Here is a 21,631-nt window from a genome sequence, read left to right as displayed (position 1 = left end):
TGGTCCTTATTTCTATAAATATTTTATTTCCCTTCACCCGCTCTCCTCTTGCATCCTAAATTACATGTAACATTTGATATTGTTCCATAGGTCCTTAGGGTCTATTAATTTTTATTTAATCCTTGTTCTTCAGATTAGGTAGCTTCTCATGATTTGTCATCAATTTAACTTATATCTGATCTTAGCCCATCAGTAGATTTTTCTTTTCATTTGTTCTTTTCAGTTCCTGAATCTTCTCTGCTGAAATTTATCTTTTCACATTCATTTAACATCTTCCTCTAATTCACTGAATGTATTTTTGCTTAATTCCTTTTTAAAAATTATTTTATTTATTTATTTATTTATTTTTGAGAAGGGTCTCGTTCTGTCACTCAGGCTGGAATGCATTGGTGTAATAATATTTCACTGCAGCCACGACCTTCCAGGCTCAAGGGATCTTCCCACCTCCACTTAATTCTTTGAAAGTCTGTACAATCTGTGCTTTAAAGATTTTGTTTAATAAAGACAACATTTGGGCTACCATGAAGTTGGTCTGGAATGTCTATGCTTTCTTTTTTCTTGACTAGGGGTAACTCTTGCTTTCATGTCTAGTATATCTTTTTTCTTTACTAGACATCACAGATGCTATACTGTAAAGACTCTGAATTATGTTGGCTTCTTCTGACAAACACTGATTTTTGTTCTTGCTGGCCACTGAGTTGTTGTCTGGTCATCTTAAACTCATGAATGCTTGTTTTTATGCTTTGTTAGGGTGATCTGTGGAAAGCCCATGATGTTTCCCAAAGTCTTCTACATTGATGGGACTCATCCTGCAAACTCTCTGCGAAGTCTTCTCCGTAGAACTTGTTTTAGGCTTTGACAAAACATGTGTATAATAGGCCTTACTGTAAGATGTGGTCCTTTGTGAGGTGAGCTACTTTAGGGGGGTGAAATCTTTGTATTGCCTCAGCTGAATGTCCAAGGTGTTAAATAGGTATTAATAAGGTTATTTGTCCCTATCTTGGACTTCCAGCACCCCATTACTAGACCTCTAGTATCTGCTTCATGTTCAACCACAGTTCAAACACACAGCAGCTTTTGTAATCTTTAAGTAGTTCTACCCTGCCCTGTGCAGCCTGGCTTTCAACCAAGTATTCAAGTCCACCCCAACCCTGGTGGACTCTTAGACATCCCCTTCTGTATAACTCTTTCCTCTCTGGTTTCTTGTTGTGAAAATTCCAGTTTTCAGATGCCTTGAACTTTGACTTTAGCTATATCAGGACCACAGCTTGAACTTCAGCTTACTGTGCAGTGGTTGAGAAAATGTCTGTAGGCAGGGATGTGGTCATCATGGGGCTCACTTTAAAAGTTTCTCTTCACTCTCTGATCATAGTTACCCATTGTCCGATGCCTAAAAAACACTTGCCTCATACGTTTTGTGGGTCTTCGTGGCAGCAGGGCTAGTCAAGTACCAGTTAATTTCTCATAATGTAGAAGTTCACTCTGCAGATTCTAACTATACTTGCCTACAACTGATCTATTACCTAACTTTACACTTTTAAATGGATTCTACTTGATGTTTATGCTGCTTCTCTTTTATACTCCAATGTCTGATTGATTCTTGGTTCTGTGATCATCATTGTTATCACCAATTCCATGCTCACTAGTGTATACTGTTTACCAAAGCTTGCCTCTGCTGATTATCATAGTAAAACAGAACCAACTTCCAGCTCAGGTGTGTTGGTAGCTTTCACATATCATTTATGAGCAGGTCCTCTTTGCTTGAGATTCAAAATATACCTTAATTAGTCTACTTCTATTTCCACCACCACTGTAGTCTAAGGCATCCTCATTTCATGTCTGTAAACTGAAATAGTCTTCTAAAGAATATGTTTGCCTTCATGCTTGTTCTTCAACAACCCATCTGTTATCCACGTGTTACTGAGTGATTTTCAAAATTTTAACCAATCATTTCATGTGCACATTTAAAACCCTCTAATGACTTCTCATTATACCTAGAGTAAAATCTAAATAACTTACCTACTACAATTTCATCTCGTAACACCTCCCCCATAACTGACTAGGATCCATGCTAGTCTTCTTTCTGTTTCTCCAATACCATGCTCATTCCTATTAGAGGGCCTTGGCACCTACAGTGCCATCTAGTGGAAAACATTTTCCCTCAAATCTCAATAGGACTTCTCATTATCATCATTTGGGTCTCAATTCTTATGTCTCCTCATTAGAAAGGTCTTTCATGATTTTGCCTTTATTTATTTATTTATTTATTTATTTATTTATTTATTTATTTATTTATTATTTTTGAGATGGAGTCTCACTCTGTCGGCCAGGCTGGAGTGCTGTGGTGCGATCTCGGCTCACTGCAACCTCCGCCTCCCGGGTTCAAGCAATTCTCCTACCTCAGCCTCCCGAGTAGCTGTGACTACAAGCACCCACCACCACACCCGGCTAATATTTGTATTTTTAGTAGAGACAGCGTTTCACCATACTGGCCAGGCTGGTCTCTTACTCCTGACCTTACGATCCTCCTGCCTAGACCTCCCAAAGTGCTGGGATTACAGGTGTGAGCCACTGCGCCCGGTTGCCTTATTTTCTTTATAGCAACTATCACTACTTGAAATTACTTTGATTTATATGTTTACTTTTATATTGTCTGCTTCTTTGCATTAAAATAGAAACCTATACAAAAAAAAAAAAACAATAAATATTTGCTGGAAAAAAGAAGAGTAGATCTTGATCCTTGTTATATATATATTTTTGCTATGAACTATGATCTTCAAATTGCAATAAGAAAAACAAGAAAAAATAAATTCTGGCTGTTTTATGTATATTTTCACTACGAATTATGATCTTCAAACCGCAATAAGAAAAACAAGAAAAAATAAATTTTGATATCTAAAACAGATGTCTGTACTTAGAATGACCTTGCTCAACTAAAGAAAACAGGGCTATTCAAACAAAACTAGTAAACTGTCAACATAAAGAGTGTAAGGAAGCACTAGTAGCCCTAAATATGAACATTTCATGAAAACAGAGAAACAACTTTATAAAATAATATAGTAACCTTAAATCTATACAGCAGCCTTAAAATATATAAAACATAAAATTAAATAAGAAGGCTTAAACCCCATTAACACTGCTTTAAATTATTAAGCAAAATCGATAGTGCTAAAAGAAACAGGCAAATCCTCTATCATAGTAGTCTTTAAAACACAGTTTTCAATAGCTGATAAAATAAGTAGATAAGAAATAAAAAATGATATTGACCATATGGTAGAATATAAAGTAAGCATTCACAAATTTCAAAATACTAAACATTTCAGAGTATGTTTCCTGACCACAATAAATAATAGTAAAAAAAGGTAACTATTAAATGATTTAAATAAATATAAAAAACAAACAATAATCCTATGGAATTGGATTGAATATAATTCAATATATATATATTATTTGGATTATTTGAATATAATTCAAATATAAATTCAATATATAAATATATGTTCAATATAATTCAATATATTCAATAATAATTCAATATATACTCGATGATTCAATATTTATTTGAATTTTCATATTGATTTCCTCTCTGACTTATGGATTATTTACAAATTATTTATAAACCCATAGATCAGAGATGAAATCAATGATCAATATAAAAATTCAATTATATATTCAACTGAATGGCAATGAAGTTATGACAAATTAAAACCTGCTGGATACAACTAAGGCAGTACTTAAAAAATTTATAGTCATAAATGAATATATTACAAAAGAGGTGGCTAAATTATTATAGTAGTAAAGTTAATCTTCTACAGTGATAATACTGCATCTTTATATTCATTCACATTTCTCTAGACTGTGAATGGAGCCATGTATGGTGTGTAAGGGTTTGTGTATATAAATTGTTGAAAATCTCCAAAAACTCTTCCAAAATACTTGGTGAAAAAAGTCTGCATATAAGTGTACCCATGTAGTTCAAACCTGTGTTGTTCAAGGGGTAACTATATGCTGTTACAGGTCATGAGACTCTTTACTCCTGTAGCAGGAGACACAATAATGATCTCCCTGGATGGGGATATGAGGGAAGTTTCTAGAGTGTTAGCTATATGAGTATAGTTATATTGTGAATGATGAAATGTTTATCTATTTGCTATTAAATAGTAACTTCCATAAACAATAGCAACAACTAAATATGTTTATGAAGGAAGCATGCATTCTTTGAATATAGTATATAGGAAACAATACTTTGAAAAGTAAGCAATTTTTTGACGTTTAAATAAGTATGTATGTATGTGGCTATGATAATATTTCTTTTTTCTTTTTCTTTTTTTCTTTGAATCGGAGTTTTGCTCTTTTTGCCCAGGCTGGAGTGCAATAGCACAATCTTGACTTGCCACAACCCCCGCCCTTCGGGTTCAAGTGATTCTCCTGCCTCAGCCTACTGAATAGCTGGGATTAGAAGCATGTAGCACCACGCCCAGCTAATTTTGTATTAGACAGGGTTTCTCCACGTTGGTCAGGATGGTCTCGAACTCCTGACCTCAGGTGATCCGCCAGTGTCAACCTCCTAAAGTGCTGGGATTACAGGCGTGAGCCACCACGCCCAGCGATGATAATATTTCTATTTCTTTTTATCTTTACACAAATATTCTCTATTATCCTCCTATTCTCAAGGAAACAGAATTAATAGGTCATAAGAAGTACCTAAGAGTAGAACACAGCTGAACGCTGTCCTCATTTATGAGCATCTGACCATGAAGGACAGAATTAAACTGAAGCCTTAGAAGAAAAAGACAACCAAGATGATGAAGAGATTACATGGAAACCCATGTAACAAAGGAAAACATGAAGAAACTGAAATATTTAAAATCTAAGGGACTGAAAATATACAAAGTATTTAAAAGCTGTCCAAAGCATCATGCAGTAATTTCCAAAGAAAAATTCCAAAAGTGCATTGAACAAAAAAGCTCAATTAAATAAATATTATAGCAATAAGGAAAATAATTTTGAGAAAATAATAATCCTTTGCATTTGTAAGTTCTAAAATTTTTATTTCTTAAAAATTGTGTTATTTAATAACTCTACCCTTATATTAAAGGCTTTCTTACATTTAGTTATTTAACTACAGGCATACTTTTAAAAGTACCTGTTCATATCTTATTTCTTATAAATGAAAACCAACTTAATTTGATTGTATACTTAGTATCTCAATGTTTTCATTGAACTTGAATTAATACAAGAAACGGGAAAGAATAATATAATCTCCTAATCTTTGTATACATTTTTTCTTGTTGACCTAAAGCTGTTTTTTTTTTTTTTTTTGAGACGGAGTCTCGCTCTATCGCCCAGGCTGGAGTGCAGTGGCCGGATCTCAGCTCACTGCAAGCTCCGCCTCCGGAGTTTACGCCATTCTCCTGCCTCAGCCTCCCGAGTAGCTGGGACTACAGGCGCCCGCCACGTCGTCCGGCTAGTTTTTTGTATTTTTTAGTAGAGACGGGGTTTCACGGTGTTAGCCAGGATGGTCTCGATCTCCTGACCTCGTGATCCACCCGTCTTGGCCTCCCAAAGTGCTGGGATTACAGGCTTGAGCCACCGCGCCCGGCCTAAAGCTGTTTTTTAAAACATTAAAACACAAATGTTCTTTATCAAACTCTACAGATAAAACTTCTACAGCATTAGTCTATATTTAGAAATAGAAGACAGAATGGAACTAGTCTTAATCAGGGCATGTAATACATTTCTGGGGAACGAAGGCAAGTGGTTTGTTCAAATGAAGATGTTTCTTACTGTAAATTATTTGAAGTCTGATAATATTTACACTACTTCTTATCTCGTGAAAACCTTGCTGTCATGTTCTAACAAAGCAACCACATAATTAGTGCTAACTAGTTTCAGTGAACAATACAGAGTTCTCTTCAAATAAAGTTCTAGACAGTATGAATTATACCTTTAGCCTGTGAAAGCGAACAATATCTCCATTTTTATAAATTATTGGAAGGGCTTCATAGTTTCCACTAAAGAGCAGGCAAGTTAATTTTACATTTGTCTGGTCCACAATTGTTACAACTGAGCAATAATCTGGAAAACACAAAAATATTTTACCTGACTTTCAATATTTTAAAGCATTTGATAAAATAAGAATATGCTTACTTCAAATCACCAAACTTTATTCTTCCTTTTAATTAAGCCTTCTAAGAGTTAAAAAAAACAGACATTTTCTTAGCTTTCAATACACACTGCAAAATTATTTTGCAGAAGTGTTCTATAAATACTACTTTTAGAAGGTTTAGTAAAACAAAAATAAAAATCTCATTCAGTATAACCTTTTTTTATTGCCTCAACGTTTACAAATCATGAAACATAAACATAGTCAAATAAGAAAAAAGCAATTTACAAAATAAACATAACTAAATTTAGAATGAAAACAAAGGCTAAGATATTTATAGCAGATATGAAGGGTTGTACCCATACTGCATAAAGAACTTATAAAAATCAGGATGATACAGTATATATGTCATACAAATGAATAAACAATTCATAGAAAAATACATCATAACAAAAAATTCAAAAGAGAAAATGGCAATTCTTGCTAGTCACCTATAAAAAATTATACATTATAACAAAAGAGAGGTATTTTATAAAATTTAAACTGGCAGAAAAATTTAATATTCGGGTTGCTGTAAAATGGTAACTTCAAACACTGGTGGTACTAAAAACTGCCTTTAATTTTTTTTTTTTTAATTAACACATAAAGATTGTATGTATTTATGGTGTGCTATACATGGTTTTGAAGTACACATACACTGTGAAATCATCAAATCTAGCTAATGAAAATACACATATTACCTCACATAGTTATTTTTGCAGTGAGAACACTTTACATCCATTTTCCTAGCATTTTTCAAGAATACAATATATTTTTCACTACAGTCATTATGTTATACAATAGAACCCCTGAACTTATTCTTGCTAACCAAAATATTGTATCCTTTGACCAACATCTCCCCAAAACCTTCCCATAGCCACACAGGTCCCTGGCTACAACCATTGTACTCTCTACTTCTATGAGATCAATTTTTAAGATTCTGTGCCTGGCTTATTTTACTTAAGAATGTCCTCCAGGTTCATCCATGTTGTTGTAAATGACAGAATTTCCTTCTTATGTCTAAATAGTATTCCACTGTGTATATAGACCACATTTTCTTTATTCATCCATTAATGGACGCTTAGGTTTATTCTATGCCTAATGTGAATAAGCCTGCAATAAACATGGGAGTGCGGATGTCTCTTCAACATACTGATTATTTCCTTTTGATATACATAGTAGTGCTCCCTATCTGGAATGTCACCTTCCACGGTTTCAGTTACCTGCAGTCAACCATGATCTACAAATATTTAATGGAAAATTCCAGAAATAAACAACATGAATCATCCCTTCATGCAGGGTATCCACACTGTCCATGCTCCCTGCCTGTTAGTCACTTAGTAGCTGTCTTTGCTATCATATCAACCGTTGAGGTATCACAGTGCTTGTGATCATGCAACCCTTATTTTACTTAATAATGGCCCCAAAGTGCTAAGACAAAGTGGTAAGTGCTTAGTTAAACTTTATTATAGGTATATATATTTAGGAAAAAAAGTGTATACAGAGTTCAGTACCATCCATGGTTCTGGGCAGCTGCTAGGGGTCTTGGAGCATATCCCGTTTGGACAAAGGAAAAGTACTGTACCCAGTAGTGAGATTGTGGGATCATATGGCAGTTCTAATTTTTGGAAGCATATTTATATGTTTTCCACAATACCTGTGCTAATTTACATTGCCACCTACAATGTGCAAAGGTTATCTTTTCTTCACACCCTTGGGATACTAGTCTTCTTTTTGATAACAGCTATCCTAATAGGTGAGAAGTGATATCTTGCTGTGGTTTTATTTTAATGACTAGTGATGCTGAACATCTTTTCGCATACTTGTCTGCCATTTGTATGTTATTTTTAAAGAAATGTCTATTCAGGTCCTTTGCCCATGTTTAAATTGGGTTGTTTTCTAATCATCTAGTTGAGATCCTCATATACTTTAGATATTAACTCATTATCAGATACACAGTTTGCAAATATTTTCTCCCATTCTTTACTCTGTTAATGTTGGTTGTGCAGAAAGTTTTTAAGCTTGATACAATCCCATTTGTCTATTCTTGCTTTCACTGCCTGAGCTTTGGAGGCCCTTTCCAAAGAGTTTTTGGTGAGCTCAATCTCATGGAGCTTTTCCCCTATGTTTTCTTCTAGTAGGTTCATAGTACTACATTGAACAGAAGTGGCAAGAGTGGGCATCTTTGTCTTGTTACAGATCTTAGAGGAAAAGATTTCAACTTTTTCTGCATTTATTAAAATGATCACATAATTTTTGTGCTCCATTCTGCCAATAAACATTTTGATTTGCGTGTGTGGAACCACCCTTGCATACCTGGAATAAATCCTACTTGATCATGGCAAATAGTCTCTTTAATGTGCTATTGATTTTGGTTTGCTAGTATTCTGTTGAGGATTTTTGCATCTATATTGGCCTGCAGTTTTTTTGCTGTTAGTTTTTATTGTGTCTTTGTGTCTTCAGTATCAGAGTAACGCTGGCCTCGTGAAATGAGTTTGGAAAATATTTCCTTCTCTTCCATTTTTGGGAGAGGCTGAGAAGAACTGGTGTTGGTTCTCCATCGAATGTTTGATAGAATTTGATGCTGCCTATACACATGATTCAGAAAGTGCATTGACTTTCTGTCCTTCCTAGTCCCCTAGTAATGAAGGTATAGAGATTGAAAGGAACAAACCACAAAACAGTGAAGGAAAGGAGAGTGGAAAAAAACAATGTAGTTCAGGAAAATGGAAAGTAAGTGGTTAAGAGATAAAATAAACAGAAGAGGCCAAAATCCAGAAGATACTACAAGGTGGCTACAGTAAAGATGGGAGCCACTGGGATTAAGCGTGAGAGTAAAAAGTAGAGATGAAATCAGGGGATCAATTAGAAGTTTACACACAGAACAAGTGTTTCAATTCAATGACTAACCATCCTTATTCTCCATTTCCCTGAAAATGACTTCAGGCAGCATCTTTATATTTAACAACCTTTCCATTTTGAAAAATTCTAGGAACACAGGTTCTTTTCCAAGGAAGCTGTACTCATTAACTTCCTTTTCCAAGGAAGCTGTACTCATTAAGTCATTAACTGTAACTCATTTATTCTTATGTTGGTGCTAACAACTAGAATAAATTCCACCTCACCATCACATTAAGGAACCTACAGCTTGGTTGGCAGTTCTCATTCCACCCACCCTAGGCTGAAAATTTCAATCAACATGCCCTAACAAGTACTATTAGTCACTATCAAGTTTCCCACTCAAGGAGAGGGAGTATTAGAGAAATGAACTACTTACAAACAAAGCAAATGAGAAAGGTATATGAAACTTAAACTATACCTACATTCTTAAATACAAAAATACAGCAGAAAATTACCAGACACTAGAATAAAAATGAAAGACACTGTAATCCTAGCACTTTGGGAGGCCAAGGTGGGTAGATCATTTGAGGTCAGGAGTTCAAGACCAGCCTGGCCAACATGGTAAAACCCCACCTCTACTAAAAATTACAAAAGTTAGCTGGGTGGTGGTGGTGCTCTCCTGGGAAGTGGAGGTTGCAGTGAGTTGAGATAATGACACTGCACTCCAGCCTGGATGACAGAGTGAGATCTGTCTCACACACACACAAAAAAAAGGGAGACAGAAAGAAAATGGGGTTAAGAAGAAAAAGGAGAGAAGGGAGTGAGGGGGAGGGAAAAAAAAGAGAGAGCAAGCAAAGGGGAGAAAGAAGGGAGGAAAGAGAGAGAGGAATGGGAAGGGAAAGAGAGACGAGAAAGAAAGGAGGGTAGAAAAAGAGAAATCTGAATTTGTGAGAAGGGTGAAATAACCTGGAACAAAAAAAAAAAAAAAAAACACTCTAAAAATGAAAAAACTTCAAAAAGCATTTTCAAAAAGAGTAAAAATATATTATATTCTCATCCCTTGAGGACCCACTGCCTCCAATTTTAGGTTTTAAGTTTCCTTTGTCACTATTTCTTACTATTAGTAAGGAGCGACACTTCATGCTATTTTTTCTTTGTTAGCAGTCTTCCAATGACCAAAGATAAATTTTATTTATTTTTCGAAACACAGAACACATTCTTACTTGCAATTACCATATGACTCTATTGTACCCTTTTATACATCTGAGATACATTACGGAATCTTTTTTCCTCTATCTTGAAATATATTGACATTCATTATCTGAGTAAATATTTCATCACTATGCATTAATTATTTCTATGCATGCTTAAAAAGACTAATTTTTAAAATGTGAAATGAGGCAATTGTCTAAAGGATGATACAAGAATCAAATAATCACTATTATATCATTCTTCAGTTTTCATACTCAAGATATAAAAGAAGTTTAGAGACACCATCTTTTGAGTTTCTTCTTTAGCTTTATTTAAACATAGTTAAAAATTCAGAATTTTAAAATTTGTGCCCACAGTGAGAAGAACATTGATGGAGGAAGTCATTTAACCATTATTAGATGAATCAGAAGCTAAATGCAAAAACAGCAGCGCATTAGCCAATGATGATAAAACTGATCCATAAGTAAAATCTCAGGCTATTTATCTCCAGATGATATCCTATTTAAAGTTTCTCAAGCTCAAAAATTGATGCACGAAAATACGTTTCTAAAAATAGGGAGAAAACACAAAATATTTCTAAAAACAGAGAGCAAATATGGTATTCTTATCCAGTAAGTCATTCAACAAAAATGATTTCACCATACGATATTCTGGGACATGACTAAGGACCATTCCATTTTGCTAAAATGACTTGTGATGGCATTCTTTCATCTTAAATGATATTTGCATATCAAAATTTACATAAAATGGCATGTAAATGGATATGTAGAAGGCAAGTGTATACATAAAGGTAGTGGAAAGAATAGGTGAGCTCAAAATGAAAGACCCATCTTTAATCATCTGAATTGATGTTTAGAAATCTAAAATAGAAACTGTTTTGTAATTATGGAGCAAAAACAGCTGCTCTCTCCAAAAAAATTTTTGAGTCAACAAAGTTTTCAAAAGTATTTTGATGATGCAAGTGCAAGAAGAAAAACCAAAAGCAGTAATAAGCTAGAACCATTTGTGTATCTTTAAAACTAGGAAAATATGGGATTATGAAATAAAAATGACTTTGCTATGTTTACATACTTTTTATAATTTTTAATGACTTTATTATCTCCTTATTCTCACTGCTGTATAATATTTGAAAAATGACTTAAAAATTCAAAAACTTTAAAAGGTATTGGACCCATATAGTAAAAGATAATGATTGTTTTTCCTATTATGTTTAGGTGTCAAAAAACTGATGATATCTCTTAGAACTTAAAGCAAAAGGAAAAAGAATGACAAAAGGACAGAAAATGGAGAAAAAAATGAGTGAGAGAGAAAACTCAAAGAATTCAGCTTTCTGAACTCTGCTTTCTGAGAAAGAGATCCTCTTTATGGATATTTGGATATGGTACAGCAGCCTGCTTCCTCACAATGAGGTTATATCCTCACTTACGCAATTTAGTTCAAAACTCAGGGGCACTGAACATATGTACCATTACTTAAATATACAGACTGTTCCCGTAAATTTTTCTGGAACATATACATTAAAGGAAATTCATGTGGCAAGAATGGGCTATCGTTCTCAACTCCAGCACTTGTACACTTTTGTGGAACATTCTACAGCAAATACATACTCTGTAAAAAATTCAGGAGCAAAAGAAAAGCCATACAAAAATATTCTATTAACTGTTCCACTCTACATAGACTTTGTTTCTGTTAAATTCTGTACCCCAGGCAAAAAAGTCAGAACCAAAGAACAGCTGACAATCTTATTCCATAAAATCAACTTTAGCAGTACAATATCTGACCAAGAGAAGCCCCAAAAGTAAAGTGCTCTAGAGGAAGAACATTTACTAGAAGTGAATGATGGAATCTTCCAATTAAAAGGGACAACTGGAGGCAAACAGGATAAATGATCACACCAAGTCACATAATTGTGAAATTAGGGAACACCAAATATTTTTTAAAATTCTAAAAACTTCTGTAGAGAATAAAACAAGTCACCAATGTAAGACTGAGAAGTAGATTAACATCAGACTTTTCTATCAACACAACTGGGGTTACTAAAAAGACAACAAATCAATGTCTTCAAAGTCTAAGGAAAAATTTTGATACTTCAACTTTATAAAACCTGACAAAACCATCAATCAAGCATAAAGACAGATGAAGAACATTTCCAGATTTTGGCCAATCAAATATTTCACCTCCACGGTATCTTTCTTAGGTAATTCTCCAGCAATACAATGGGAAAAAACATAAAATAGGAAAATGCAGAGTACGGACAATAGTAATGGATCTCCCAGATTGATAGTTAGAGAGTAGGCCTAGTAAACTACTACTCTAGATTGGAGCGGAAGGGAGCTGATAAGAAAGGAGAGGTTCATTAAAAAAAAAAAAGAGTAATCACTTAGCATAATGTTCTCCAGATTCCTTCATGTTGCTTCAAGTGACGGGATTTCCTTCTTTTTTCCACATGATTTCATTGACACATGGAATCTAAAATAGTCAAACTTACAGAAGTAGAAAGTGATTATCAATGCCAGGGAGTGGGGGTGGTGAGAAATGGGGAGATGCTGGCCTGGCACAGTGGCTCATGCCTGTAATCCCAGCACTTTGAGAGGACAAGGTGGGTGGATCACTTGAGGCCAGGAGTTCGAGACTAGCCTGGCCAATATGGTGAAACCGCGTCTCTACTAAAAATACAAAAAATTAACCAGGTGTGGTGGTGCCTGTCTGCAACCCCAGCTATTTAGGAGGCTGAGGCACGAGAATCACTTGAACACAGGAGGCAGAGATTGCAGTAAGCTGAGATCATGCCACTGCACTCCAGCCTGGGTGACAGAGCAACTCTGTCTCAAAAAAAGGGGTGGGGAGAAATGCTCACCAAAGGATATACAAACTTTCAGTTCAACAGGAGGAATAAATTTTCAAGATTTGCACAGTACGGTGACCATGGTTAATAATAATGTATTGCATATTTCAAATTTGCTGAGAGATTTTAAATGTTCTCACCACAAAAAATAAGCATGTGATGTAATGGATATGTTAATTAGCTTTATGTAATCATTCCACAATATATACACATATCTAAACATCACATTGTCCTCCACAATATATATTTGTTTGCCAATTTAAAATAAAAATTTAAATTAAAACAATAAATAATCCCATAGACAACTACGTATTTACATAAACTTGAGAGCATAGTGAAGGCGCAGTTTTATCATTAATAACAATAGCAACAAAAAAGAAAAGGCATTAGAAATCCCACAAAATATAAAAGACTATACAGGAATATCTCATCCAAATATGAAGAAAACTAAAATGTAGCATAGAGATAGCCAAAGAATGGAAGAAATATGTATGGTACAGAAGAGAATATAAATGCTCATAATTATGACAAAAGATAAGTAAAGGTATACCTGACAGAAGACTAGAGAACAAAGTAAACAACAACACTGAATAAAGTTGACGAATAAGAAATGAAAGACAAATACATTATTTAAAGTTAAAGAAAATCAGTAAGAAAAAAATGAATAAAAATTTTAAAGGAACGATATTTTCCATAGTATAAAACATTTATATAATCTAAACTCTTCTTCTGAAAATACTAATTGTTTGTTAAATTAAAACCACATGGTAACACTTTTAAAAAATTATTTCTCAAATCAAAAGTTAATCCCAAGATAAAAACAAATAATCCAGGAGGTAAACCAAGGTGGGAGGCAAATTCAAAAGCTAAAACACATCTGAAAGGGCTCTTACTAGAAATCCAGAGTTTTGGAAATTATACACCAAGTCTGAAAAAGGAAACTACATCTTGGTCTATTGCAAGGCAGAAGCTGAAAGTGAGCTATCAGCATAAATCATTTATCTTAAAAAATGGAAGCTCCGGGAAAAAAATCCACCTGCTAGTATAGAGAATCACGAAGAAAATCTGCCTGTCTGTGCCATGGTTCGGAAACAAGGGAAAAATAATAGGCCAGTTTGTGGAGTAACTGGCATTAATACATTCAATGAAATTTGTGTAGATATCCTCTTAGCTTGGTTTTCTTTAGTTTTTGTTTTCTTTTGGTTTTTGTTAATGGCAAATGACATGTTGACTCTAAAGTTAAAATGGACGAGTAGGGGCTACTGTTATTTAAGACATACTTGAAAAAGAAGAATGCAATGGGATATTTTTCTGTTGAACAGCAAGATTAAAAAGTAAAGAAATTGGGATAATGTAGTGTTTTCTGAGAGGGAAAATTCATTCTTTAGCAATATAGGATTTTAGTGATAACGAGAAAAAAATCACTATCACTTCTCTCCTATATTTGTACTTCACCTATGTAAAAGTTAATTCCTACTATGTACATTAAAGGTTTCATCTAAATACAAATCCCACAGTTCACAATACAACAACTGTTCCTCCACACAGCACATCATTTATGTTATATGACATTCAACTAACACCCTCTCACAGAGGATTTTTTGGTAATAGCTTATAGTGTTTCCCCAAGCACTATACTGGCTATTAACTTTACATCTGGATTCATAAGTATATTCCCAATACTGTCACTTGAACCTGTTTCCGCTATAACTGTGAATAATGCCTGTATAGTTTTGATCCCACTTTTCCCCACAAATGTGACACAAGCAATTTCACAGTGAAACAAATGATTGGTTTGCCAATTTAAAAAAAAAAAAAAAAAAAAAAAAAAAAAAAAACCACAATGTACTTTGCATAAAACACAAATACTCTGAATGTTTGAAGTTTCTTAAAATTTCATGACAAATACAAAGGCAAAGAGATCACTAGTCTGACAAAATCCAATTCGGATTTTAAGCTGCAGTAATTCTGTATTACTCCTCTCACTTAATGCTCCAAATTGATCTACTTTTGTAAATTGTGAATACAAAACCGATACAAGAAAAAAACTGAATTTAGGCACAAAAAATAGTAAATAGTTTAATTTAATGTTAACGTTAGCTTAACTTAATGTTTAATTTACATAGTTTAATGTTAGCAAAAATGAACTGACAAAGCTCAGCTCCTGTAACACTTACGTAATACTGAAGAATGTAATAACTACAAAAAACTATTGAGATTTTTGTAGAAATTTAGGTTTAATCTAAATTTTAAAATACTGAAAATTGTTTCACATTTTGATTTTTCTATGAAAATGTCAACCTTCCAAAAGACCAGCTAACAGACTGCAAAAGACTCTATGTAACACTTTGATAAACATTATTGCAGACTCACTATCGAGATCTTTACAAGGCCACCTCTTGCTTTTGCAGAATCTTTGTGCAAGTTAGAAAAAGACTCTCCTTTCTCAAATAAAAGTACTGCAAAAACCTAAACAATTTTACAGAGGACCTTGACTGAGTCCAAAAGAGCAGCAGCCTTAGCTACACATACACACAATTACTGAATTGTAGGCTCAGATACACTTACAGTAGCAATACTTTCAAAATATCATCTACTTGCTACAATGCAAGCTCTCTGGAATGACATAACTACACGTTAGCATGATCTTAGGATCTCCTAAGGTTATCTATAAAATAATGAGCAGTTGCAAAATAAAATACTGTTTCAATATACAGTCATGTATTGCTTAATAATGGGGATATGTTCTGAGAGATGTGTAGTTAGGCGATTTCATTGTTGTGCGATCACAGAGTGTACTTACACAAGCCCAGATGATGTTTATCTTTAAATTTATATATTTTTTTCATATGAAAAAACACAATGTCCCAGCATCGCTACTAAACATCCATCATTTCCCCTAACTGATCTGTTATGCCAATATCCAGTGCCATGTATCAGGTTTCTATATATGCTCCATTAGAATCTTATGAGACCGCTGTCATATATGCAGTCCATTGTTGATCAAAATGTTATGTGGCACATGATTGTACTTTATGTTTAATTTAAATATGTACATATTTGTAAAAGGAAACAAAATTCAGGTTAAGGAAACAAGTGGCATTTAAAAAATCCATTCAATAATCTCTCAAGAACAATAAGAAAAAAAACAGCAAGCTAAAAGAAATGTTAAATAGCTTTCAGGTTCCCTCAATTAGCATTAGATTCAGGCATGAAGGGAACCACACTACTTGTTTTAACAAATAGTAACAATGCACACTGCTAAAACATGTCTTATCTAACTGCTCCAAGGAAGTGTTTTACCAAACACATACAAAAATGTCCTTCAATAATGACTTCACAAAGTAATACAAATATTTTCCCCATGCCTTATTTTTCACTCTTTCCCAAATGAAGGTACAAAGCTAAAGGTAATTTAAAAGTCTATCTTCTTGTTAGTCAACATTACCAGAGAGAGGGGAAAGAGTAGAAAATCCTTTAATAAATCAGCATTCGTACTTTAAATAAATAGTACACAGTCCCTATAATGTATATCTTTAAACCATTGATAAAGTATTGACTTTAATGCTTTAGTAACACTTCATATTTAAACTGTGGACAAAGTATTTAACTAGTTTAACACTTTGGTAATACTTCACATAGCTTGATATAAATCTGGAAAAGATAACAAATCATAAATTAAGTTCTCTATTTTGCAATCTTGAGTAATTCACCTAATTTACTCAGTATGATTAAGTGTGAATTGCCTTGGAGTTTTATTATAAGGGAGAGCTGGTAGTTCATCTAAACAAGGTTTTTAATCAAAGAAGCATGCATGCATAAATTATACAATCCACAAAAAGTTCCTTCATGAAAGTTGCTTCATCTCCTTTTTATCTACTAAAACACTGCTGTTTTTAAACCAATCAGTATTTAAGCAACACTATTCCACTGGTAGAAAAGGATATCATTAAAACATTCAAGTAATACCTATGAAGGCAAATCACTGAATTGAGCTACATTATGTGCTGTCATCTCACTTCTTTTACAAGGAAACTTACTGTACAATACAAAAATAAGAGCGCTCTCTTTATTTCTCTGGTGTGAGCTTACATAATTTCCCCTTGTGCTTTTATTCTATTGCAAGAGCATGACAGCATGGAAGATGAAAAAAAGAAGAAAGAATGTATGTTATGATATAATAAATATTATGATATATACAGTGACACAGATTAGATAGATGTTAGACATTGCAAGCATTCATAAACGTTATTCTGGTGGAGTTTTACTTCTATGTTTTACACTACACATAAGACTAGGGAAAAAGTCTTTTAACTGAATGAATAAAAGACTATACCACAAGTTTTAATAATTAAAAAAAGTACTAAATTTTATGATTTGTTAAAACAATTCAAATTGTAAACTAATGAAGACAGGGATAATTCTCTAAATTAGTATGCTAATAATTAGAGGAAAAGTCATGAAAGACAAAAAGCTAGTGGTAGTCTCATAAAAGTCAGATGGAAGCCTGAAGCTTCATCAAAAAAGTCATTCCTGCAAATGAGAAAGAGCAAAAAAATAAATACAAAGATAGGGAGAGGAAAGTGTCTTTTCTTTATCTCCATTCTTTAGACGAAAATTGATAGAACAGCTGGAAAATAGTATGAGTTAGCTGAAGAGGAGAGGCTTGTCTCAACTACCAAAATCTTTGAAGAGGTAAGTAATGACCCACCATGACCTGAATGAGTCCATTTCTGAAAGGCAGTTAAGCACCTGGGAAGAGTCTCCCCTCACTCACCTAGACATACCATAATACTTTTTTTTTGGCTCCTGAGAAATGGAAAACTCATTGTCTGTCTGATCCACCAACTCCATTCATTATAATAGATAAGTCATCATTCAATTTGAAAATATATATTCAAAAAGCACGGTATCCTTCACAAATGAAGAATCTATCTTACATAGCCAAAAAATGGAAAAGTAGAGTTTTACCAACTGGGGAAAGACTGAAAAAAAGTTTATATAATAGTTATAATTATATTGTAATTATTATTCATTAATCTGTCTTCACAAAATTTAATCCCTTGTCAGAAACAATGACATATACAAGTTTGAATTTCCCATGTCATATTATCTGGCATACAGAAAATAAATAATCAGTTTGTTGAACAAACAAATGAGTGAACCAAAATATAAAACTACATATTTATTTATTTTATGTGCCATACATTAAATGAAGAGGACAACCTTATGGTTTTAATATTATCTAAATATTCAGGTAAGTGAATATGAACATATCACAGGTCATGAGCTCACAACATGGAGTTCAAAGTGGGAGAAGCATGAACCATAGATATATGCATAAGTCTGTATACGTGTATGGGTTGTATATTTTTCTAGGATAGGTTCTGTAAATTTTCATCACACGTGTATGACTGCAAAAGGCTTTTTTGTTTTAAAACGCCAAAGGTGCATTTTCAATTTAAAACAATTTAAAAATATATTAAATAATTATCACATATAATTTTACATCATACTAGATTATTTAATCTCTCTTTGATAAATCAGAAGGCTCCTGGGTCTTCTGAAGTAACAATGAGTCACTAATTACTAAGTAATTAATACATTAACATCAATATGTATATCAATAATACATAGTTGATATTTTCAACTATATCAGTTCCAGATATGTGGAAGTACATTGTTATACTTTAAAAAATTAAAAGGCAAAATATATATTCATTTAATATGCAACCAATATTGCTAATACAAAACCAAAATATTAAAACAATTATGGTACATGACACTATCTGTAAATGACATGTCCTTCTCAGATGTGAAAATAATCAATATTACATAACAAAAAACAGCATTCTAGAGTTAGCTGGGATGTTTTCATAGAATAGGAAAAGAAAAAAATGTTAGGGCTCTATATCCTAGCATCCTATCCCAAAAACTAAAAGCAAGCAAAACTGACAGAGGCTCTCAGAATCCAATGTTTCGGATGCTACTCTGAGAAATTTGATTATACTGCTCAGTAAGTAGCTAAAACAGAAGGTGTCCTTGTAAGACAGTGAACAGGAAGAGAGAAAGATCTGCTTCTAGAAACACTGTAACATCCAAGACTGCTAATCAAACTACTTTTCTAAAATGAGTTTTAATGGGAGGTAGGGTAAGAAAAACAATAAATAATTTTGGAACACAGACTATTCCTGAGGTAAGGTAGTGAGCCCACAGGTGATGTACCGCATTATGTGGCACAAAAAGGCTGAGAGATCTCTAGCGAATAAAAGAAAGAAGGGACTCAAAATCTGAGGAAAGAACAAAAAGGAGGAGAGGCGAACAATAAATATTTTGTCTCTCCCTTCCTCTAAATTCAAATATTAGGAAATTAAGCACAAACAAGTTTCCTTCTATTTTTCCTATTTGCTCACATTGTGAGTAGGAATTATGGTATATTGATCAAGCAAGGATGAGCCATATACTATTAACAAGCCTGGAAATGTTTTATGGTCTGAATAAATTTATTTTATTTTGTAAGAGTAGATAATAAAACGGAGTAAATGTGTCTCAAGTTTAAAAAGTTAGCTATTTCTAAAAATCTGAAACACAGCTAAAATTAAATTCCCTTACATGTGTTATCTAAGAAAATATGATTAATGGTATGTGTCCATGGCAAAAACTGCGTACCTAATACGATCTAGCTAGCTCCCAAAGCAAAAGAATATGTAAGGCTTTTAGAGAAAATTATTGCTATAAAATCTCTAGTCTTAAAGAAGGCAGTGACTTTGTTTTCCTATATGAAAGAAGCATATTATGTATCACTGATGAGTCATTATCAAAATCAATTTTGGGCTTGGTGTGGCGTCTCACACCTGTAATCCCAGCACTTTGGGAGGCTGAGGCAGAAAGATTGCTTGAGGCCAGGAATTTTAGGCCAGCCTGGACAACAATGCGAGACCTCCGTCTCTACAAAAAAAAAAAAAAAGTTTTTTAATTAGTTGGGCACGGTGGCATATGCTGCTAGTTCCAGCTACTAGGGAGGCTGAAGTGGGAGGATTGGTTGAGCCCAGGAGTTGAGACTGAGGTGAGCTATGATCTTGGCAGTGCACTGCAGCCTAGTCAACAGAGCAAGACCCTGTCTTAAAAAACAAAATAATATAAAATAAATTTTGATGATAAAAGGGCATTTCAATATATGTTGATTATGTAATACTTGAGGAATTCTTTCTCAGTTTTCATCATTAATCTTATCAAAACTGAATAGGAATGTTAGTATCTATAGCATTATATGTTCTTTTAACAACAGGACTGATAAAACTCTATGTAAAAATAAAAACTTTACTCCAAGAGTGAATATAAAGCTTAGGAATAGAAGCATTTCTACCAGAATAAGATTTCTACCAGAAATAAGACAGCATGCTACAAGTCATATGTAATCTTTATTCAGGATAAGAGCAAAGTTTTCAAGAAAAATTTCTGTCAAGGAGTAACGATGCCAAATTGCTAATTGCTTCTATCGCACTGAATTTAACATTTATAAGATGAATTTTAATGAAAAATTCTAGCTAATGATATATAACAGAATACATTTTTTCCATCTACCTAAATTTGAATTGCATAAAGGTAATTTTCCACCACATAACTAGTTATGCACATCTGGATGTTAGTTAGATTGTAGCCCTGTATTTGTGAAAAAATACTGCTTTAGGTAATATCTTAAAAGGCACAGCTGTGGACTGTTCCTATACATCTATTCTCGTACTTCTCTGTGGTAATACTAATGAAGGTGATCCTTTCTTGAACACAATTATCAGTGCTATTGTCTAACATAACTGTAACTAAAGTTATTAGAGAGAGAGTTTTAAAACTTTATTGTCTGGCTAGTAGTCAAGACATCTTGCTATGTCTTAAGATTGATTTAAAAGCTTCAATGACTAGGTTCGGATAAAATTGATGACATTCATTTTAATTTAGTATCTTAGAAGAAACAAACATATTATCTCTGTAATAACAGATGGCTCATTACTGGCCATGAATTTTTTTACTAAGGGACTGCAGTGATTGAAGTAAACATATCTGATAGAGATGTAAGATACATATGCAAATATAATACATATTCTTGTTCCCCATGGCTTTCATTTTATATGCAAGATTTAATAACATCATGACAATACATGATTCTTGTAATAACAACTGAAAATTAATGTTGTCATCAATGTTTTAAGACAGCTATCATTTTAGTCTATATTATCATATTTTAAGTTGTTTTTAAAATGATGTATTTGCAGATCAATTTGTTAAAAAAACTTTTTAAATTATACCTTCTATCAAGTTAGATAGACATTATTAGCAACAATGTAGCTTATTCCTAAGTTTGGTGGGCCAATTAACTTCAATCAGGTAAAACTTCAAATTCAAAGAGGATCATAGCGATTACATCTTTACGGCTAACTCCCAGAAAGGGCAGCACACGTAGGATTTGAAGAAAATTGATGGGGAGAGGAAACTACTAAGGGAAAAGTATGTGAGTTTATGTTGAACAGTATGATGGGGTTGGGAAACGAAGACTTTGGGAATAAACTGAAATGAGAATATTTGAGAAATAT

The 21,631-nt window shown here is 33.5% G+C and overlaps 1 protein-coding gene across 5 annotated transcripts in view; it reads right to left on the bottom strand.

Moving 5' to 3' along the window:
• Positions 1-21,631, bottom strand: part of POT1 (protection of telomeres 1) — a 115,612-nt gene that overhangs the window by 43,339 nt on the left and 50,642 nt on the right. For 4 of the 5 annotated variants that reach the window (XM_030932954.1, XM_010355863.2, XM_030932955.1 and 1 more), the window contains exon 7: positions 5,948-6,078. The exons of the other annotated variant lie outside the window; for it this stretch is intronic. In XM_030932954.1, the coding sequence (XP_030788814.1) occupies positions 5,948-6,078 (131 nt within the window). The remainder of the gene's footprint in view (positions 1-5,947; positions 6,079-21,631) is intronic. 5 annotated transcript variants of the gene reach the window in all.

The sequence above is a fragment of the Rhinopithecus roxellana genome, chromosome 6, assembly GCF_007565055.1.
Source record: "Rhinopithecus roxellana isolate Shanxi Qingling chromosome 6, ASM756505v1, whole genome shotgun sequence".
Taxonomy (NCBI): Eukaryota; Metazoa; Chordata; class Mammalia; order Primates; family Cercopithecidae; genus Rhinopithecus; species Rhinopithecus roxellana.
The sequence above is the reverse complement of the archived record's forward strand: the minus strand, read 5'-3'. Positions and strand labels throughout refer to the sequence as shown.